General features: G+C 39.3%; 1 protein-coding gene across 3 annotated transcripts in view; it reads right to left on the bottom strand.

The window, feature by feature from the left end:
- Positions 1 to 373: 373 nt before the first annotated feature.
- CSMD3 (CUB and Sushi multiple domains 3) overlaps positions 374 to 24,056 on the bottom strand; it is a 1,155,643-nt gene continuing 1,131,960 nt past the window's right edge. For all 3 annotated transcript variants that reach the window (XM_045006341.1, XM_045006342.1, XM_045006343.1), the window contains 6 exons: positions 20,715 to 20,780; positions 13,594 to 13,752; positions 8,381 to 8,493; positions 6,676 to 6,763; positions 3,794 to 3,929; positions 374 to 2,419 (listed from right to left, as the gene is read on the bottom strand). In XM_045006341.1, coding sequence (XP_044862276.1) covers positions 2,260 to 2,419; positions 3,794 to 3,929; positions 6,676 to 6,763; positions 8,381 to 8,493; positions 13,594 to 13,752; positions 20,715 to 20,780 — 722 coding nt within the window. In that variant the 3' untranslated portion in view covers positions 374 to 2,259. The remainder of the gene's footprint in view (positions 2,420 to 3,793; positions 3,930 to 6,675; positions 6,764 to 8,380; positions 8,494 to 13,593; positions 13,753 to 20,714; positions 20,781 to 24,056) is intronic.

Genomic DNA, 24,056 nt, shown 5'->3' with positions numbered 1-24,056 from the left:
GGGTCCCTCAGTCCCTTTCTTCCTCTTTGAGCTGCTGCCGAAGTGCTGCCGAAGAGGAAGAGAAGGAGTGAAGGACCCGCCGCCGAAGAAATGAAGCGGTGCAACTGAACTGCCACCGAAGTGCCGCCAATAATTTTTTTTTTCCCCTGCTTGGGGTGGCAGAAAAGCTGGAGACAGCCCTGGCAACTGTCATGGACTTTAAATCTCAATTTCTAAAGAGCACGCATTCTTAAAAAAGCAATTATCCATTTTTATTTTGTTTACATTGCACTGAAAATTTACATCATACTTTTACAAATCCTTTTTTTTCATAAAAATATACTTCTTTACAAAAGTGTATGCATTAATATAAGAGGAGTAGCCAGTTGCAGAAGAAACATTTTTAAACGAGATCTCAAATGTACTAACTTTAACATTAATGAATGAATCATAGTTATTGCAGTCATTTGAATAAACAAGAATAAATAACAACTGATGGTAGAAAATAGAAAACAGCATCCTTTCAGTAGAATACAGTTTTTGACAGAATTGTATGAATTTTCAAAACAAAGTGTTGTAAAATGGTTTATAAGAAATTCATCAAACATTATAGAAATCCAAGCAGCAATCCTGGGTACAATGATTTTTGGTAGGCACTCTCTATTACGGTAATAAAATGTTCAGATTTTTCACAGAATTATTAATGCCTGAAAGGGACAGTAACAGATAATTCACACTGGCAAACATACAGCATTTATGAGTCTAAAATTATTTCATGCTATAAAAGGAAGACAATGACCTACAACAAATAAATTACTGGGGTTATCTCTGGATAATTCTGTTATGCAATAACTGTAAAACTAAAGATCCCATTCCATTGTGTGAGAATGAAATGGTTCTGCAATTTTTGAAACCCGCCTTTTTAGGGTGGTGGTGTTTGAATCATCTGATGGATTACTCCTAATAAAACCATGGCTTTATTTTTTAAAAACCACATCTTTCTATTGAATTGCTGCAATATATCCAGTTTTGAATAATTATTTTTACGGGTTGCTTTTCTCACAATATTAACTTGTATACCAAAACAAAGCATTTTCAAATTCTGATTAGGCAAGGTCTGTGGTCCAGATCCAAAGCCCATTTGAAGTCAATGGAAGTCCTTCTATTAACTTCAATGGTTTTTGAATCATGCTCAGTGTGAGCATTTTAACACAATGTAGAAGTAGTAAAATAATACTGATAATGTGATACAGTGTAGACAACAGTGGTATGGACTGAGGTGTGGAGCTTTATGTTTATCATATACCAACTTGATTTCTAGTGTTACTGTAAACCGTAATTTTCTAAACTGAAAACTTCAAAAAGGTTAAATTTCTGATGTCTGTAAAAACAGTGTAAAAAGGTCACTCTTCCAAGTGATCTTCAACAGTAAGGAACATTGCTGCATGACAAAACTCAATTCATATGGTGCACTCTCACATCATTCATTGTAAAACTGATGTCTAGTAGCAAAGGTCCACAGCAAGAAAATACATAGAAGCAGAACTTTCCCTGTTACCAGCTGCATGTGTTGCTAATGGGAACAGAGGAAACAAATGTGGAATGTGAAAAACGAAGCAAGACATGAATCAGGAAATTAAATCATGAAATGAGAACTGAAAATTTGTCACTTATTCTTTCTTGTGTGGTATAAAAGTAATAAATGGTATGTGAAGGTTTAAGCATATTAAACACTATGTCATTATGTTAGAATATTCACAGGTATGAGAAAAATAAAGGTTTGCTAAACAGTGATGTATGACTGAAAGGAGGGTAGAGTTCAAATTTATGAAAATGATGTAGCTCATGACTGTTAAAGAGAAGTCAGTGACCTATTGTCTCCTGTAAGCATAGCTCTTATTTTCTACCCTATATCTTTTTTTAAACCCAGTCCCTCTATTATAGTTTATAAAGCACAGAAGTACTGATAGTGGATGCTCCTCCAATATATGCAAATACGTTTTATGTTTTAGAATAATCTCCTTTTTTAAAAAAGCAAATAAACTGTGAGTAAGCACTCATGGAGTGCAGCAGATTTTCTGTAAAACTCTCCACGGTAAACATGAAGGACAACTCTGTTCCAGTTTATGAAAAAAAAACAACAACACTCTTGTCTATCATCCTCAGGAAAAGGTGACCCAGTAAGTCCTGAAAAGTGTGCTTTAATTTTTTATCAGTGAACTATATGTGCACTGTGTTGTGTTTCAATTTCCAGACTTCTGAAGACAAAGCATTACCACATTATACCATTGTGCAGACAGTGTTCAAGTTGGGATCAAATCGTACAGCTTTTCCTTCTACAGACTTTGCATTTGTGTCATACATGGGGTTTTCAAAAGCAGCTTGTCCATTGTTATTTTCATGAACAGAGCATCCTGTATACTGTGTTTTAGGTGCAGTCCTGTTGAAGAAGAGAAAGCATAGTGTATTCACAACTGCAATTTTCTGTGGTGATGGGTGTAATGTAAGAACCTCAATAGAATGAACAAATTTCAATTACATATGTAGAAGCTAAATATTAAATGTTGGAAGCATTCTTTTGCTGTCAAGGATTGCCATATGTGTTACAATAATATTAAAACATGCTTATGAGAATGTTAATTTTAAAGTATCAAATATGTAATGATGCCAGGAAAAAAATGGTAGTAATACTCTAAAACTTGGACCACAATCCCAGAAAAACTGGATATTTCTACTAAAATTTGCAGTATTGTCTCAGAAATAACACCACATGCAAATGAATGAGAGGATTCTCTTAGGGTTATTGTTTCTCTCTGGCTGTTTGCAAACTCAGTAAAAATATAAAACTTTCTATCTGGAAGGATTTCTTTATGACTAGATGGATTAGAAATATAAATGAAAGCTTAAATTATTCAGAAATTTATGGCTCATCTATATCACAAGTATAAAGGAGTCAGGGAAACTAACATCATTAAAAGTTGCAGTGTGCCCATAACCAAGTTAAACCAGACAGTTCAAGGCTTTAAAGTCCAGCTTTTAAGGCATGTTTAGGTCCTGTGCATACTATAATTTTTATTCATGTCCTGTAGGACCATGTTACAATGGCAGGCCAGCAGACAAGTGCTGGTATGGTTTTCCATCACTTAGTGCCTCCAGTTGCCCCTCACTACCATAGTCCAGGATTATTTCGACTGTGAGAAAACAAGATTTCAAATAAAATTAAGGAATGATTCTCAGAGACATAAACAACACTATCAGTGAGCCTAGGATAAGAGTGAATCGCTGAGCAGATGTGGTACTATTGTTAGATAATTGTAGATGAATTACTAATTTCTAATGTGGAACCAATTTCCATAATAAAACCTCTCAGTGACATAGGAATATTACATACACTTGCAAGCTAATAAACTGTGTGGGGCTTAAGATAAATTACATGAGAAATATGATTCACAATCTTGTGCATGTCAAAACAAAATATAGGCAGTCTGCAGTAAGTACACACCAACCCTGTTTATGGCATTATTCCCCAGATGCCAAAAATTTAAACTACCCTTGCTCCTCTCATAAAGATAATAATTTATAACAACATTTGAAATAGGTGGGAGTGAAAGTACAGCACTTTACAATAACCTTACCTATCAAACAGTATGGCAGACCTAAAATGAGGGTAGAGTGTATTTTCTATGCAGATTTTTTGCAAAGGAGTTCCCAGGGCAGTTCTTAATTTACCTTTTATAACATATTAAAGTTTAAGGCCACTGAATAGCTTCAAATACATGACAATACAAAGACTCTATATTCGATTTACACTTACCTTTGTTTATAAAGGTAAAACCCAAAACCTGCAAATATAAGGGCAAAGAAAGGCACAAGGATAGCAATGGCCACAGAACTACTATTTGTACCATGTGGTTGATTAGAAGAATTCGAACCTTCAGACATGTTAAGACCTAAAAAGACAAAAACATAACATCTCTCTATTATCTCACATCTCATGATTATCACTCCCAGATCCTTACAATATCATTGAAAGTGTGTACTTGTGGAGAAATTAAAATCATCATGTTTTATTTTGCGTGGGGACCTACAGTACTAAATACTAACTAAATAGCTCCTGGAGAGTACTATTTTCCATCTGCATCTCGTGAGCAAAGCTAATTTTTTTTCCTTTATGATGGAAGGATCTCCTCACTATGATTCATGCCTTTCTCACCTTGAACTTAGATTGCTGTTATGCACCCTTTATGGTGCGACACACACTGAGGCCACTTGGAGGCCAAATTTAGCACAGAATGCTGCACCCTGCTTAATAGGTGAAGTTTTATGTCGGGAGCAAACTACTCCAGTGCTCTAGGACCTGCATTTGCTTCTCGTAAATTTACAGATACAATTCAAGGTGTTGGTATTAACTTATGAAGCCATAAATGGCTTAGACTAGGTTACTTCAATATCATTATTCAAATACAATTTATTTGTTAGGTTCTGGAAAATCTGGTACTTGAGCAGATAGAAAGCACAATAGAAGAAAAAAGATAACAGCAGAGTTTACCAAAGGAATAGCAGTAACTTGGAGGAAGGCTAAATCACCTCAAGAGGCAACATGGAAATTCATCCCGTTGCCTTCATTATACACATTTATTTATATATAAAAATGAAAGCAGTAGGTGAGAGGCAAAGAGTAGAGAGCAAATCCTGATAGAAAGTAAGAACAAGGCTCTCCTGCACAGAATAGAAATAAGGCAACTGTTAGATTCCCTATGATGCCATGTTCATATCCCCTTTTCCATGAATAAAGAAGGGATTACTAATTCAGTTTAGTAAGTGATTTATAGGCTTCAAACTAGAGATGTTAAGAATCAGATTAATTAGTTCAGGTTTATTCAGTGCTTTGAAGTTGTTAAGCAACATATAGATGCTAAATATGATTAGATACCTCAACTAATAGATTAATTACAGGAAAATGTGACTTTTATGAAATTGTTGGCTGGAAAGAGAATAAGCACTGAATTCAACATCTGAAAGAAAACTGTTTATGAACAATAGTGAAATGGATAGGAAATCTGGTTTGGGATAGGAAGTTTTCCTGAAACACTAGAGGGCTCAAAAAATCTTACACAAATTTCACATCTCTTAGAGTGAAATTTTTACAAGAATGTTTTATATTAAATACAGAGGTATAATTTAAAACTATTTTCTTATCAGTCATGATAAAGCTATTTTTGAAGAATGTTAAGCCCCCATCATGTTTCTGTTTATCAATCATATACTGAAAAGAATTATATTTCTAAATGAATAATCTTGTTATTATTTTTAGGCAATGAAATCAATTTTGTAAGGGAATCAATTAAAAAAAAACTTTTCAAAGAGTTCAAACAAAGAATATATTGCAGGAATACAAACCTCTGAAAACAAAAGGAAGAGAGACAACACACAAGTTTTATAAGAAACCACCAAAAACATCTTGTCAAGACATTGTTGATTTTACTCTTTGATTGATTACCCCCAAATATTTTGAAGATGATGATTTAGGGAAATCAAATTATTTGCATCGTCTTCTCATAAAGATATTCTGTAAATATTCCATTTAAAGTACTCAAATTACCAAATGCAATGGGAGCCAAATTCAGCCTCCAAGCATTGCTCTTTAGAATGACTTAGGGCAGTGAAAAGAGAAAACAAGACTGTCTAACATATCACACATTAATAAATCCTCCCACCACAACTGAGATGTTAAAGAATGTTCTTGTTTTTATTTGGACAATAAGAGTGAGAAGTACATTGTCCCCAAAAACCAGAAGAATGTGTTTTTTGCCTCCAGATAAAATGATCATATCTGAAGAGCACAAGGCTATTTAATTAGGGGTTATAATCCTCAAAGAAACAAATTCCTCTTGTAAATCTGTTAGATTGGTCTAAGTGGAACCCCACTGCCTGAGAAACCTTAAGAATATTCAAGCTTTTGTGTGAGCAGAAATATTAGTCTTCAAGAGGCAGGATCAGATAATTTATAGTTTACCATTTCTTGTTATCTAATATTTTTCTTGTTTTATTTGCTTAAGCATGCAAAAAGCAGTAAGATATTTTTAGCAATATTCGATACTGGAAAAAGCAAATAGTGATCAGGTAGTTTGACGTGCAATTGAATCTACAGGACAAATAAAGATGTCCATCCAATTTCCTCTTTGGGGGGAAAAAAACTCCTATCAACTTCAATAGAAGTTTTGCCTGTGTAAAAATGGCACAAGGACTTCACTATTTGGCCAATAGTATTTAATAGGTTGAGTGTTCTAGCAAGTATTCACTATAAAAGCTGTATTAATATATAGCACTGACATACATATACACATATTCTGAAGTATTTACTCTTTATATGATGATAACCATATAGAACATAATACCTATTATGTAAGCATTCTTAGAGAAATGTATTAGAAAACAACCAAAATGAACCACTTGCCACAACGGAGTAACTATACCTCCCAATGTAACTTTCCCGGTGAACAAAACACCTTTTCTTTAGCACAGCTTTAAAAATGATTCTAGGATATGAACCTCACTATACTCTACACACACATCAGTACTGAAATATAGGTTCAGGATAGCCCTTTATATGCAATCATTTAATAAAAACAATGCATAATGAAACTCAGTATGAAACAAAACTGAACTAGTTTGACATTAAAATTAACTGAGTACCTAATCTTTGAAGTCCAAATTGTCCATAATCTTTACCCTGGATAAATCCTTGAAAAACATATGTAGCTCCATCAGGTTCAGCAGAAACCTGCAAACAGAAAACACACAGAATCTCAGAATTAAATTGGGAAAACTTGGTTAGAAATGTGAGAGGTGATTATAATCAGGTTGGAAGTGAAGTGCCTAAACCAGTCAGTATTCCCCCACTGATACCCTTGTTGTGGAGGGATATGGATGCGCAGAGCTTGGGGGTCAGGCAGGGGTACTAAAGGGACACCGTCAAGCTTAAAAGCCGCACTACTTTTGGAATTCTTTTTAACCTATCTTTGGTACTTGTAATGGCTAGGGCTACTCTTACTGAAAGAGATCAGAGAAAAAAGTTCTCTTTTTTAGTTTGCTTACTTTGTATATTTGACAGCATTTTGTGTATAGTCGGTCTGCTCCTCTTGTTTGTAATGGATTGTTTCACAGCAAAATGGGAGAGAAATCCCTTTTCAAAATTAGTCAAATGTAATTGTAAAACTCTGAAACTTGCAGGAGGACTCAGGGCCAGGTATGTTAATACCTGACACTATTTTTTGATTGACTAGATTTCAAGTTGATTCTAGATAACTCCTGAAATTGCCATCTCTAAAGGCCTCTCAAAGACTATTAGCGTTTTGATATTTTTGGGGAAAAGCACTGCAATACCTAAAAGGCAGATGCTACCATGAATGCAAAAGTTAAGATAGTGAAAGCCACTCTTTCAAAGGTAGAGAGGGGGGATAAAAAATGCCCTACATTCAACTGCCAATAACCCTCGTTTGGTCAGTAATCAGTACTCATTGGACTGCATCATTAAATAGCCATAGCGGAGCATATCTATAGTATGAACACAGGGAATTTGCAAGCTTCAGATATATTTTTATATTCAATAAGATATATTTTTGTCAGTCATTTTGTTCTCATGCATCAAGTAGTGTTAAAGAGTGTTCACATAACAAGTGAACAATTTAACAATGTATTTCAGATTTCAAGAGATACTGTCTTCTTATACCAGTCTATCTGCATCCATACTAGTGGGAATGTACTTTTAATATACCAGTATAGTTAAAGCAGTTCAACTTCTGTGTTTAGACAAGCCTTTAGGATCTTTGGAAAATCCCAGCCATTTGAATGTCAATACTTCTAGAAATGTCACCAAAGCACTAGCTAATCAGCTCTTCAACTTCTCCAACATCACTGCCAAGAATTATTACTCTCAGATGTGATATTTTGCTTCTAGAAATAAACCAAGCAACATAATTGTGCCCACTGCAGAGAGAGATTACACAGAAGTAGACATTAAAGTGGAAACATTGATCTTAGCTTGATAAAAGCATCTTGCTATGATATTACACTCTAAGAATGAGAAAAGCTCTCAATGTACTGCAATAATATCAAAATAGAAATGAAAGTAGCGCTTCCTTTTCAGTGTTTACCACTTTATGAAATAGTCGTGCCCACAAAGAAGAGGTTGAAAATCGCTGTTTAGTGATAACCACATTTTTCCTAAATAGTCCTGCCTCATCTGCAATCGTAAAATGATATTTTTCATTTCATTAAATAAATTAGAATTACCAACCAACTTTCATTTGATAAGTTTCTATATTCTTCTGGCCTAATGCACAGACATTATTTTGTATTAAAAACACTCTCTCTCTCTCTCTCGCAGAAAAATACTCACAAAACCATCCATAGCCCATTTTTCCTCTTTCATCTTGCTCACAGAAGTATGAGATGGCGCTTTAATAAGATATATATGGAGCATCAATCGAGCTTCCTGACTTTTATATACCCCTGTAGAATATAAAAAAATAGGTGCTTTTTGTTAGTTAAGTGGCAGATAATTGCAATTTTTTAAAATAGTCTAAGACTCCTTAAAGAGGGCAAAACTGTGGAACTGGTCAGAACATTTTTTCAACAAAATTTTGTTTCGGAGTAATATGCTGTTTTGTTGAACTTGAAATGTTTGGCAGAGATATACCAGTTTCACAAAACTTTTGCAAAAAGTTTTTTGTGTCCAAGGAAGGGTGAAACTCCATAGTTACGTGGTTAGTATACCAGACTGGGATGTAGGAGACTCCCCTGCTCTGCCTGATTTGAGGGGATCTAGAATGAAAAAAAATGCTCTGAATCAGGCAGAGCAGGCCCTTAAACATGGGTTGTTGCCTACATCCCAGGTTACAGAATGACAGGTACACATCCACACTTCTGTTTCCACAAATTCTATGTTAAAGGTTTTGTTTTTGTTCCAAAATGAAACAAAAACTATTTTTGAAACCTTGACAGTTGCTGTGAAATGGAAGTGTTGTTCTTTGGTCAGCTCTACAAAACAGCGACTTCATCCAATGGAAAGACTTGGGTATGATCTGTTTTACATTGGAGGCAGAATTAATCATTTTCATACCTGTAGAAGAAATGTTCAGAACCCGGATTATATTTTATGCATAGTAAAGAGCTTAGATGAAAATAAAATCTAACAATATAATCACTGGTCCAATCTACCTTTACAAACCTGACGATGAAGCACAGACGCCACAGAAATAGTGTGCAAAACATGATTATGTACACTGAATATTGGTGTCAAACTAAATATTTTGCTGATAATGTTCCCATTTGTCATTCTGCATGTGACTTTTTCATTATCCTTCATAACCTATGTTAAATAAGTAGCTATTCCAGGATGTCTGAAAAATACCAGCACCATTAAAACTACTATACCTTATATATTAATACAGCCTCATTTTCAGAGGTGCTGAGCACCACAACTCCAACTGAAGCCAATGGGAGATGTTGGTGCTCAGCACCTCTGAAAATTAGACCCATATATGGCTCTTGCTTTGAATTCTTCAGCTTTCTTTAGAAAACAGAAAATCCAAAGGAAAAATTTTCCCAAGATATTCAAAATCCTGAGGACACAAGAGGCGTACACTTTACATCTTATATCAGGTTACAGTAGTGATATAATATGAACTCAAACCACTTATATTAATGACATTCAGACACTGATTGTTAAAAATCTATTGTCAATGTTCTAAAAAGACTTGACCTTTCAAGGCCCCTTCCAGTTCTAGGAGATAGATATATCTCCAATTATAAAAGGAGGAAATAAGTGTTAGGTATGGAAAACAAAGCAAAACATTGACAAGGTAGTCAGTGAACAGAAGCCATATTTAAATTATTGTTCAGAAGTTTAACTCTAAGTAACCTGGTCACTATAGGACTCATGCTCCTCTCTCCCCTGCACTGTGATGCAAAGGTGCATCAAACATGCACAAATAGGCTAAGCAGTATGTATGGAAAGAAGGGATGCCTACACTGGATTTTCTCTCCAACACAAGCTCCTCTGAGTTAACAATGTATATTTGGGTCACTCCTGGAGTTTCGGAAGCACAGCAAAGGAGCACCCACTCTAGACAGCATGTTTCCTGAGAAAACTTGAGCATTTTAAAAATGAAAACAAAAAGTCAAAGTTCACTTTTGCTCATGGTTTCTATGTATCACCCCTCTCTTGAGCCAATCGTGTTGCCAGTATCAGATGTGTGTGTCCAGCTGTAAGTCACGTAGAGCAACAGAAGCTCCATTTGGATGTCTCAAGATATACAGGGTTGGCAATAAGATTTCCTGTGGACTTTGGAACTTGTGTGCTTAGCAGGCCACACACCCTGATACTAATCTCCCCATCTTTTTCAGTGTTGGAACCCTTAATTTCCTTCTTTAAATTCTTAGTTTTCGACCACAGTTGGCATGTGCAACTGTGTGGCTTTATTCCTTTGCACTGGCTACCCAGACTGCAGGCAGGAGCAGAGGAGGAGAGCAACAGCAACCTCTGTGAAGCTACTACATTCGCTCTGCTGCTCAAGTGGGTAGAATGTGTGTGTGTAGCACTGGGTTAGTGGGGAAGGGGCTGGCTCTCTAGAGAGGAGAACTACTGAGATTTTCAGATGATTAAACTGAGTAGGGAGGTGTCTGCTGTATTTTCTGAGAAGGGTGCCTGATGCTCCATTGTATGTGTTGGGCTGGAGATGGGAGTTATGAAAGGCTAAGGCTACTGGTACTGTGTGGAGTGAGGAGAAGGCTTGAGTGCCAGAGGAGAAAAGGACGGGAAACATGAAGGTGCCACATGGGCTGCATGGGGAGTTCTATGGTGCATGGTAAGAGGGAGGGAGGTGGATATCACTGGGCTGTATAGAACTTGGGATGCTACTGAGACTGCAAGGGGTGAGAGTAAGATGTTAAGAAAGAGGAGCACCTGGGCTCCATGCTGGGCCTACAGGACCTCCCTGCACACCCTGTGTCAGAGATTTCTGCCTCCCTTTCAATTGTTAGCACAAAAATGTACCTGATGGGGCGTTTAACTGCAATGGCATTCCCAAAAGCAGCCAGTTGTCACTATATGTGTGAGTGAATTTAGGAGAGAAAACATCTGCCTGGAGAAGGAGGGTGAGAGGTGCAGAGATGACAGGCCTGTCTGATTGGCACCCTTAAAGAGAGACAGACCACAAAGGCCCTGCTAAGGACAGCCCAGATGTGCATGGCAATCGCAAACCCACTAGGGGAAACTGAGAGAGGTTTAAGGCACACTATGCTTGTAATATATGTGCATATGTGCAAACTGGCAAAGTATTAAATAAAGTTTACTGGAAGTTGATAGAGCGTTTCAGATCACATTCAGAGGGTTACTGCTAATTAATTTTCACTGGGTCAGCATTTCACTTTGATAATTAACACAAAGTATTATCAGCATAGAATTATAATTAATATGAAGGTAGCACAAGCTCAAATGTTGCCAGATCTCTCCTCTCACTGCCAAATAATGACTGCAATCAGGAATATATTAAAAGCTGAAATTAAACTGACAGATTTGAACAGTATGAATAAATTAGCTTCCCTAATAAATTCCTTGGACTATTTTTCTGGAAAACTCTAATGAGGTGTAGGGAGCACATACAGGCTCTACCAAGGAATGGGAAGGAAAATGCTCCATAGAGACAACCACTGCTGTTCTCTGCTAATTTACACTGGTAGATTGACAGGCACTCCTTGCTCAAAGGCTGATGAGGTCCATTGGCAGCTGGCAACTGATTCCCTGAGGGATAAGACAGTGCTTGAACTGGGCCAGTAATTCAATTGTGGCATTTTGCCCAGCTGAATCTGCCCCTTAGGTTCTTCTCTAACTCCTTAGGTAGTATCTAGGGTAGCCCCAACAGAGAGCTAGTGAGATGCTTCAGCTCTGTCTGGGAGGGGAAGATGTATACTAAAATCATGTGGTGTGGAGGAACAATGGACAGAGAGAAATGGAGATCTGGGGAAATAAAGTTATGTGGGCAGGTGAGGGGAAAATCCTCATGAGATGGAATGTAGTGCGGGAGAAGAGGGAAGGAAGATAAAACACTGTGGGAAGAACAAAAAACTGGGGCACCTGGGAAAAAGATAGCACCAAAAGAAAGTGAAGGAGCTGAGGATAACCAGAAACATGGGTAGAACAAAGCAATTTGTGGGGAGCTGAATATGGGATAAACTAGAACATGGGGGTCTTGAAAAAGGAAGGCCAAAATGCTAGAGTGCTAGACTTGGCCTCAGGAGAACGAGACTCAAAATCAGTTCAGCCACACACTTTATGTCTGACATTGAGAAAGTCATTTAACATCCTCCGTGTCTCAGTTTCCCATCTGTAAAATGGGGATAATACTTTACCTCACAAGGGGTTGTGTATGATCCATTAATAATGTGAGGTGCTCAGATAGTATAGTGATGGGGGCCATATAGGTATCTAGATAGATAAAAATGAATTAAAAAAAATAAATGGGGGACTTGCAAAATCTTGTTTCTGTATAAACGAGGGAAGATCAGGTCAACTGAGGCCGGGAAGAGGCTGAATTTTTCAAGCTTCTTGTGACAACGCATGGAGAGAAGATGTCTTTGTAACTACAAACTAGGCATGCAAGTATGTGCCCATTTCTGCACGTGCAACCGTATGCCTATTTAAAAAAAAATTAAAAATCAGGCCTTTTCAGATTGGGCCAGGCCAATTTTGCTATTAATTTTTAAAGAAAAAATAGAACACTTGACGTTCATCCCTTTTAACATATGCTGCCTGTGCTTCTTCCTAGGTACTGGGGAAGGGAAACAGGGCTGATCCTCCACAATATTTTGAGGGGCATTTCTAATGGAGGTAGAAGTACTCAGTGGGAAGGTCAGACAGTGGACACAAGGCAGCCTCCATTGGCAGGTGATTGAGTCTCATCTCCCTATCCTTCTTAGTCCAGGGCTTGAAATCTCAGTAGATTTGACACCAGTCCTTGAAGTAACCCTCCCAAAGGCACCTGGAATGAGGGTCACTTATCAGCACAGACTTCTTGCAGCTGGTGCAAGGCTTAAACCTTGGAGATCAAGGCATGTCCCAGTACTGGGAGCTGGCACCCAGAACAAGTGGGAACTCACAGTCTAAGCACACTAAGTAAAAGAACAAATAAAACTTACTTTGCAGGTCTAACTAATCATTGATGAGAATACCCTGAAAGGGAGAACTTGCAAAGCAAGCCAACACACTCTGACAACTGATCATGGGTGGTAAGAAGGAACTGAGTAGGGTCGGGGTCAGCTCTGTCCTTTATATCAACACACAGCAGAATGAGACAGCACAGAGCACATACTTTACCTTGAAGGCTACCATAAGGGAAAAACCTCTGACCATGGGGCACTGGGTGTGCACACTCCCAAAGGGGAATGAATATTACTCAAAGAATTGTAATATAAGTCAATATTCCGTTATAACTTAGACAGCTAGGGTATTTTTGGTAGTATTTTATTGTAAAAAATGTAAATATTTTGCACAAAATTATGAGGATCAGAAGTGAAAATAAGAAATTTTAATGAGCTTTTATGATGTGGTACCTGAAAGTAGCAGTTCCATATTACTATTAGTGAGTGTGGCATTTACTCTCCCCGATGATGCATTGAAACTGTTCACTGTCAAAGTCATGGGCTGTTTCTTGCCTTTATAATTGTAAGATCCTTTCCATATATAATTTTGGGCAAATACATCATCAGGAACTGTAGAGATATGAAACACACATTAATGTGGATTGCAATATTTAGCGTATACAAAGTCATAGACCTCTAACCAAATGCGTGACAAAATATGAACATTTTTGTTTCTCTTCCCTCTGATTTTATATCTCACTTGAGCCACTGGCTATGATTATTAGTCTAAATCCTCTCACAGAAGGCACTAAAACTGGCATAATCATCGATAAAGTAAACATTCATGTGGATGATATACAGTAATGATGATACATAAGAACCTATCCACATGTAAACCTCCACTTGACCTATTGTAATACAAAATTAATTGCACAAAGTATAAATTTAATGGCTGTATCTAAAAGACCAAATTTCACTCAGTACCAAGGTTTTCCATTCCAGCATACACAGAGATCATGTAGCTAGTATTAAATATGTGTGCATGAATCTCATTCTTTAAATATTAAAAATCATTTGACACATATTCAAATGATACTGTACCTTGGTAAAAATGTCTCTTTTTATCAGGTCACATTGAAATGACAAAGATGGATATAGGAACCAAACTCTTACTCTTAATGGGAAATTTACTTAAGAAGATTTCTCTTATCACTAAATGCTCAAACAAAACCAATGTAAATTTTATCAAGAACAAAAAAGAAGTCACATCCTATGCACAAAATACACTGGGCTACAATTTTTCAGAAGTCGTCTGCTTCAGAGATCAAATGTGCTATTTAGAATGTATTTTGATTTGCTCAATTCAAATATGACAATTAAAACAACTGATTGGCTTCTGTTTCTAAGATATTTAAGTTTTTTACATTTTATGTCTATGTATATTGTGTAGATAGCAGAGTTTTAATCATCAATTTTAAACCTAGGTCTTTTTGTGTGTTTATGGTTGCTTTACATGATAATATTTCACCTCTCCTGTTTATGTAACAATTTAAAAATCAGCAAAAGGGTTATCTAGCTTAAATGTATTATGAAACAAAAGGCAAAAAACTATTCTGTACATAGTTTAGTCCTATTCAGTGTCTACTCGGCGCTTCTTGGCTTGTCTCTTGTATTCATTAAATGGAGCATCTCTTGTCACTGTCCAGCAATAGTCTGCCAGCATTGATGGGCTCCATTTGCCCTGATAGCGGTTCTCCATTGTTGCAATGTCCTGGTGAAATCGCTCGCCGTGCTCCGCAGTTGGGTGGAAAAAAAATCTAGATGAGAGTGCAAAAAATGTCTCTTTAGTGACATGTTGCAACCAAGGCTTTTGTAAGCCTTGTGGAGGTTTTCCACCAACAACCTGTAGTTGTCTGCTTTGTTGTTTCCGAGAAAATGTATTGCCACTAAGTGGAAGGCTTTCCATGCCGTCTTTTCCTTGCCACGCAGTGCATGGTCAAATGCATCATCTCGAAGAAGTTCATGAATCTGAGGACCAATAAAGACACCTTCCTTTATCTTAGCTTCACTTAACCTTGGGAATTTTCCACGGAGCTGCTTGTGTTTTGTCAATGGCCTTGACAAAGTTCTTCATCAGCCCCAGCTTGATGTGTAAGGGTGGTAACAAAATCTTCTTTGATTCAACAAGTGGTGGATGCTGAACACTTTCCCTCCCAGGCTCCAATGACTGTCGGAGTGGCCAACCTTTCTTGATGTAGTGGGAATCTGTTGCACGACTATCCCATTCGCAGAGAAAACAGCAGTACTTTGTGTATCCAGTCTGCAGACCAAGCAAGAGAGCAACAACCTTCAAATCGCCACAAAGCTGCCACTGATGTTGGTCATAGTTTATGCACCTCAAAAGTTTTTTCATGTTGTCATAGATTTCCTTCATATGGACTGCATCACCAAGTGGAATTGATGGCAAAACATTGCCATTATGCAGTAAAACAGCTTTAAGGCTCGTCTTCGATGAATCAAGGAACAGTCTCCACTCATGTGGATTGTGAACGATGTTGAGGGCTGCCATCACACCATCGACGTTGTTGCACGCTACAAGATGGCCTTCCATGAAGAAGATGGGACAAGATCCTTTTGACGGTCACGGAGCATGGAAACCCTAACGTCACCTGCCAGGAGATTCCACTGCTGTAGTGCGGAGCCCAACAGCTCTGCCTTACTCTTGGGTAGTTCCGAATCCCTGACAAGGTCATTCCATTCACCTTGTGTTTTGAGGTGTGGTTCAGAGGAGGAGGATGGGAGAAAATGTGGGTCCTGTGACATTGATGGTTCAGGACCAGAAGTTTCGTCCTCTTCCTCTTCCTCGTCTGACTCAAGTGAGAATGATTGTGGTGCATCAGGAAGCGTCAGTCCTTCTCCATGGGGTACTGGACGTATAGCTGATGGAATGTTTGGATAATGCAGCGTCCACTTTTTCTTCTTTGTCACACCTTTCCCAACTGGAGGCACCATGTAGAAGTAACATTTGCTGGTATGATCTGTTGGCTCTCTCCACATCATTGGCACTGCAAAAGGCATAGATTTCCTTTGCTGTTCAACCACTGGCGAAGATGTGTTGCACAAGTGTTGCAGCATATGTGTGGGGCCCACCACTTGTCCTGATCTCCAATTTTGCAGCCAAAAGAAAAGTGATAGGCTTTCTTAACCATAGTGGTTCTACTGCACTTTTGTGATGCAAAAGTCACTTCACCACAAACATAGCAGAAGTTATCTGCACTGTTCACACAAGTATGAGGCATCTCTGCTCACTTTGGCTAAAGAGAAATGGGTCCCTTTGCAAAATCAAACACTGACAAATAAGAGAGCACGACACTGTATGATTTCTAGAGCTGATATAGGGCAATTGGTTCAGCTTCATTATGATTGCATCATCCATGACTTCTAGGAATAACATGATGCAATTCATATCATGTATGAGGCAATACCAGCTTCAGATTGCATCCTTCATTGTTTTGCCTAAAAAGCAAGTACTGTCCAAACCCATTCATAGATTTATTCATAGATCCAGTCAAAGATGGATTTTAGTCATTACTGGTTAAATTGAGATCCCGTCCCTTTATAACTCACTTCTCCGCCATTCCCAAGTCAAGGGTCATAAATACTGACCCAATAGCATATCTTGAAAACTAGAGCCAATCAAGAATGTTAAGCATCATTTTCATTCTGAGTGACCCAGAATTAGTAAAGTTGGACTCCATTTATTTCAGAAGCATTTTGGCTGTAGAGCAATGATACTGAAGAGATCCTGGAGGAAAGAGGGAATGAATCACTTTGATTTATATCTATACTAATGAGCCTTTCATATGCACCCAATTGGAAAATGGCTCATTTTCAGTAAATATATTTACATACCAACATAACACTCAAACACAGAAAATGATTTAGCAGCTTCATTTGGTTCTCTGCAGACATTCCCATAAAGCTTACCATGGTGGAGATATCCTTTATTCATTATAAGCTGGGGTACTTTATGATGGCTCAAGACACTCACCAACTCAGATTTATCAGATTCAATATTCAGCCCCAGATTGGACAAACAAAGTGATCTCAAAGTGCCTTGCAAAGGAGGCCAGTGTCATTATCTCCACTTTACAGATGGGAAAAGGGAGGCACAGACAGGTACAGTGACTTGCCAAGGTCACCGAGCAGGCCAGTGGCAGAGCTGGGAAGAGAACCTGGGTCTCTTTATTCCCAGTGCAGTGCTCTGTCCAGCAGGAAACATTGTCTCACACTTCAGGATATTTAATACACATAAGAAGCTATACAAGGAAAAATAAGTAAAGTTTCATTTGAGTTAAGTGCCCACTGATACTGGAGACAGAAGATAAATGGGAAGCTGAATTACAAATCTAATGGTCAGAAGGTAGGGAAGAAATTTGGCAGAATATCAGAGAGTCATTCAACATAAATAGATTTTACGGGAAACCAAAGACTACATAAATCTGTAGCTAACGTCATGAATACTGGAGTCACCACTAACCAGCAGCAAGTATGCCCCATGTAATTTTTCTTGCCACAAAACACAAAAATATTGGAACTATATGCAAAGTTCTTTTCACAGTACTCACTACGAAGATCTGCCCTCTGCAAATACACACCTACATATATATACTGGAATTAGTAGATTAATTAAATCCTCTAGCAATATCAAAGAATGGATGTTGATGTCTCTAACAGTAGCCAAACATGTAATGGCCTTATTTATCAAATGGAACGTAATTCTTTTTTTATGCCAAAAGGTGTTAATGGCTCCCAGCAAGCATGCTTTTGATATCTAGACTATCACGACACCATTAAAGCGAGCTGATAGGCATGCAAAATGGAAAAAGCAATTATGATCCTTTATGGAGTAAGACAGGTGAAACAACAGAAGCCACTGGCCAAGGCACTGGGTTTCATGGGAAGGTCTGTGCAATAACTAACTCAGAGAGAATAAGAGGAGTTTCCCTGGATGCTGACTGTGAATGCAGGGGCTTTGGAACTGACTGACTGCAGCTGTGTTTGTCTGTGTAGATGTCAAAGGCAGAAAGAAACAAGAAAGGCAGAAAATCAGTTGTGTGTTGGAAGAAAGAGAGATCCTTGGAGCACAGGACTGGCTGGAAAGGCAAGATTTGAATTGTGAACAAGGAGACTCCCCATTGGTACTTGGTCTTACTGTGTTTAGGGGAACAGGACTTTGTGCACATGCTTTGGAAAATAAACAGGACTGCACCAAAGAAATAACAGACTCATACAATTATTTTCTCCTTCTACTGGAAACAACCTGGAAACTTTGGTGAAACCTATTGGGCAAAGGGGCAAAACATCTCTAATGTATTCATAATGTTTTAAAAAGACCAGAGCTTCAGATAAATGACAAATGTACATAACATGTGAAACTGAAAAGTACTGATAATGCTGTTGGACTTGAAAATGTATATTTAAACACTAAATCTTACATTAACATCAAGATTAACCAACCCTGATGTGAGATGTGCTAGTGTGGACTCCTATGCCAGTGAGCAAGCAATGCAACTCTAAATGTGCTCAGGGGTCCATGCTAGCAGATTCTGACTCAAGATCTGGGTCTAAAATAATAAAAAATAAAGAAATACAAAAGTTAAGGTTCTAATAATGGAGCCAACATTTACATTTCGGTGTCTAAAGAGAGAGATATAAATCTGTATTTAGGTACCTCAGTACTCATTTAAGAGTGCTGATTCAGGTGTTCATATATCTGCTTTTTTAGGTGCTTGAATTGAGTGGTTTCCTGGATTGGACCTTTATGCATGCACACAGATTTAGACTTATATCCTTTACTTAGAAGAGTAGTTACACTTAAGTGAATAAATGTTTACAGGATCAGGGACTTGGATTCTAAAGTTAAAGCACCAGGTTTAATTTGCAAAGTGGGCCCAATATTAGTAACTTGAGTATTTTCACATAACAACTTGTTTGTAGGATGAGGCCTACAGAGCAAACTACTGTAATTTGGGAGAACTTCAGGTATTATGCTCATGAATGTGGGTATGTTTAAAGTCCATATTGCAGTATATATTTTACAGTAAAGGGGAAAATGTGAGGAATGTTTGACTCCAACCACCCAAGTATTCCAGATCAACCACAGTTTGACTGTATCTACGTTATCAAATCCCAATCCATGTTCTCTACACATCTCTAACAAAGGTCCTCAGGTCTTACTATACTTATCAGCCTTACATAATACTGAAAAAATATGGACATGCAAATATGGATATATGTGATATAGAAGAACAAATTTCTTATTTTAACATAATTGCCTTTATCATTGCTAAAGTCTGCAAACAGAATACAAATATGTCTTTCAGTACAGAGTGAGACATCGGGACAGAGGGGCTTGTTACACTGAAAGAGAAATCACATATGTTTTGTTCATTTGTTTTGAATGTAAAAAAACGAACAACATTTTAATAGGGTAAAATACAAAAGCCGGCAATGAACAGTTCTATAGCTACTTGAATTTCTGTATTAGATTTGTACTGATTTATTTCAAATACAGAGACACAAATGAAACAAAATTCTTTGAAGTTTACATTATTGATTCTGTGGATGAGCTAGTGTACACCAACCAGTCTGACTGCTGAAGTCAGTGGGACTTTGCACATGCACAGAGGTTGAGGTTAGCTAATCCTAAATCAGACTCAGTGCTTAAGATTCATAGTTTCATAGAATTTAAGGCCAAAACGAACCATTAGATCACCTAGTCTAACCTCCTGTATATTCCAGGACATTACATTTCACCAAATTACCCCTGCATTGATCCAAGAATTTGTGTTTGGCTAAAGCATGTTCCAGAAAGGCATGCAGATTTTATTTGAAGACATCAAAAAATGGGGAATCCACCACTTCCTCCAGGATAGTTTGTTCCAATGGTTAATCACTCTCACTTGTTAAAGAATTGTGACACTTCTAATTTGAATTTATATGGCTTCAAGTTTCCAGTGATTGGTTCTCATTATGCCTTTTTCGGCTTGATTAAAGAGCCCTTTAGTACCTGGTATTTGAAACTTGTGAAGGTACTTGTGCAATAAAGTCACATCTCTATCTTCTTTTTGATAAGCTAAACAGATAGGAACTTCCTCTCTTTGATAAAAATAGACTCCAAATGTCCATGAACCAAACCCACATGCTAAAAAATCATGAGTAAAATACAAGAGAGGATGGTTAAGAGCAACCAAACTATATTCAATAAGTAGCAAGCTATCACCATGGACTTTTGAAAACACATGGTTTCATAAGTGCACTTACCAACTACTTTGATGTCTGTGCACTATTGAGTGATTGGAGTATGGTTACTGAAGAGCTTTGTTTAGCATAAATCAATTTAAGGATCAATATTTACCTGCCAAGAGTTAGATTCAGCCACAGTCCTTTGCCTGTGAAATTATTTATGCCAGTACCAAATGAGTCTGAAACAGTGCTATTTGTTTGGTATCATTTTCAACCACTGCACTGAGGCATGAGGTACCAGGCAATAGAGTATTGGGCCATTGGAATAAAGTCAAGGTACTCACCACTTAGTTTAGGACTCGGTGTTCCCAAAGCTGGTCTAGGGTCTTTCACCAATATTTTTGATCCAGCTGTTGGAAAGAACAACAAAAAGATGGACAACAAGTAATCATCTGAAAACATTCAGGGGGACATGTGCTCTTAAATCACTCAGGCTTTTAAAATTCTATTAATTCCTTAACACACAGTACCACCTTAATGGGGCTGGGATGTACATTTATATCACAGAAGAGGAAAAAAACAGACATACACCTCTACCCCGATATAATGTGACCCGATATAATGTGGGTTTGCATACAACACGGTAAAGCTCTGACATGCTGCTCTGAGCGGCGTGTTAAGGGTGTCGGACCAGGCCGGGAGTGAGGCGTTTGATAAGGGGCAGAGGGTCTCAGTGGCGGTCAGGGGCTCCCCCACCAGGGTCTGGGGGGCAGGAGCTGTGGGAGGGCACTTTTGGGGGCCCTGCAGTCCCAGAGTGGCCCGGGGGATTAGCGGGGGGCCGGGAGCAGCCCACTCTGCTTCCCTCGCCCCGGCCCCAGCCATGTCACTCGGGGGAGGGAGCTTGGGGGAAGGGACCCCCCCCTCCCGCACTCACCAGCAGCGGCAGAAGCGGAGCAGCCCGGCCCCAGCCCATTCCACTCCACCAGCTCCCAGCCGCAGCGCTCCGCTGCCTGCCGCAGGTGAGTACAGAAAGGCGTCCTTTCCCCAACCTCCCTGCACTCACCGGCAGCAGAAAGCGGAGCGCCACGGCTTGGAGGTGGCAAAGTGGAATGGACTGGGGCCACGTCGCTCCGCTTCCCGCCACCGGTGAATGCGGAGGGCGTCCTTTCCCCAACCTCCCCACACTCACCGGCAGCGGGAAGCAGAGCATCCCAGCCACAGCCAGCTCCACTCCACCAGCTCCCAGCCATGGCGCTCCACTTCCCGCCACAGGTCAGTGCAGGACCTTTCCCCAGCTGCCCCCCAGCAACCTGGCTGGGGCCAGGGCAAGGAAAGTGGAGCAGGCTGGGGCCGCATCGCTCTGCTTCCTGCCGCGAGTGCAGGGGAGTATCCTTTCCCCAACCTCCCTGCACTCACCAACGACAGGAAGTGGAGCACCGTGGCTGGGAGCTGGCAGAGTGGAGTGGGCTGAGGCCGCGTCGCTCCGCTTCCCGCCGCCGGTGAGTGTGGAGGGCATCCTTTCCCCAACCTCCCCGCACTCACCGGTGGTGGGAAGCGGAGCATCCCAGCCCCAGCCAGCTCCACTCTGCCAGCTCACAGCCGTGGCGCTCCGCTTCCCGCCGCAGGTCAATGCAGGACCTTTCCCCAGCCGGCCCCCAGCGACATGGCTGGGGCCGGGGCAAGGAAAGCAGAGCAGGCTGGGGCCGCATCGCTCCGCTTCCCGCCACAGGTGAGTGCGGGGGAGTATCCTTTCCCCAACCTCCCCGCACTCGCCGACCGCAGAAAGCGAAGCGCCGTGGCTGGGAGCTGGCAGGGTGGAATGGACTGGGGCTGGGCTGCTCCGCTTCCCACCGCTGCTGTTGAGTGCCTGTCAGGGGGCGGGGAGGGGTGAATAGGGGTCGGAGCAGTCAGGGGACAGGGTGGGTTGGGTAGCGGGTGGGATCCTGGGGGTGATTAGGGATGGGGGTCTCTGGAGGGGGTAGTCAGGGAACAAGGAATGGGGGGGGAGGGCAAAGCAAGTTTGATATAACACGGTCTCACCTATAACACAGTGAGATTTTTTGTCTCCCGAGGACCGCATTATATCGGGGTAGAGGTGTACATCAGAGGATGTTCAGAGATCTTCAGTAGACAACCAGGATGTATTTGCATAATACAATTTAAAATTTGATATAGGGACTAATCAGATTCCTCGAATTAGTCAAATGGAATTATCCCCTTCCAACTTGAACCTGATTCATGCTAACTGTCTTTTACGTGATGGCACTGCCCAAAAGTTCTGGTTTTCTGGAATGAAGCGTTGAATCCATTGTATTAGAAGCAGACCTTCTGTACAATGGACACATGGATCTTTATTACTGAGATTCCTTTTATATCTTTGATCTCCCTTAGACAGATGAAAGGGACTCAATTCTTTGTTCCCTTTAAGTCAATGATTCAGTCATTTTTGAAAAAAATTATTTTCATTTCCATCGGGAGGAACAAGAGAACATAGTGCTTTTCTTCTAACTACTTCCCCCTGTGGGAGGAACATGGCTTTTCATCTTTCTCTCTGTAATAGGTAAAATCAGAACGGTTCCTCAGGGTATGCTATATTTCATTCGAATAAGAGTTAATAATTTTGAAGACATTGCTCCCTCTTCTCATCTTCCTGTAATACTGAAGAGCGAGAAGTGAGAAGCTTAGTTTTAACCACTTTTGACCCATTAATTTGTTTTAAAATTGCCAAGGTTTGAAAAAAAAATCAATCAAATGTTCCAGGTGAAAGCAAAGAAGCAAGAAGATAAACTGTCAATGTTTCATCGTCTGCCTTTTAATGATATTGAAGTTGTTAGTACACCTCCCTTACACCCTTTGAGGAGGAGTGGCTTATTGCTTATGGGCACAGATTCTGGTTTGCTGTGTAAACAGGGGTGCCATTCTGATTTTTTAGGTTCAGGTACTCCACCCCTATTACCTTATTCTGTATAAAGTGTAGATAAAAGAAGCTGGGAGGACACAGAATCCTATCCCCCCAAACTGGAGAGAGGGCATGGCTGCTAGAAAGATTATCGCCTTTAATATCACCTGTATTCCTTTCTGCCACCTTATGCAGAGCTGTGGTTCAGTGGACCCACAGAATGTGTATCCCCAAGGACCATGCCCCTCCCAATACTAGAGACAACCACAGAGAAAGATGGCATTGAGCTTGTCTCTGTAGTGAACCCTAATTCTAACCCTAACCCAGCCCCAGCAGGAAGTAAAAACAACTACTGTTGTTTATTTTGAAAGTAGCAGAAGAAATTTCTTGGAACAAATTCCAGTTACCCTGAAGGGTCCCTTAATTACAAAGGAAAGTATCAACACATTTCAAATATGGGTAGAGGTGTTCAATTCAGTACCCTGAAGTAAAACAATAGAAACAATGGAAAAGAAGAACGCACCAAGGTTACAAGGAGGTTTCTTCCACAAAAAGATAATATTAACACCACACTTTATCTGGAATACCTTGATAATATTTTCTATTAAGGAGCTCAGTGAAAATTGGAATTTCCATCCTTTGGGAAACTGTGATATTTCAACAGATCAGGACAAAAAGTTGAAATATCAAAAACATTCATGGAACAAAAAGTTCAGAAATTTTTAATTTTGACATGGCAAAATATTTTATTTTGGAATTTTTGATCAAAACAAAACATTTATATAGT

This window comes from Mauremys mutica, chromosome 2 (genome assembly GCF_020497125.1).
Source record: "Mauremys mutica isolate MM-2020 ecotype Southern chromosome 2, ASM2049712v1, whole genome shotgun sequence".
NCBI classification, from domain to species: Eukaryota; Metazoa; Chordata; order Testudines; family Geoemydidae; genus Mauremys; species Mauremys mutica.
The sequence above is the reverse complement of the archived record's forward strand: the minus strand, read 5'-3'. Positions and strand labels throughout refer to the sequence as shown.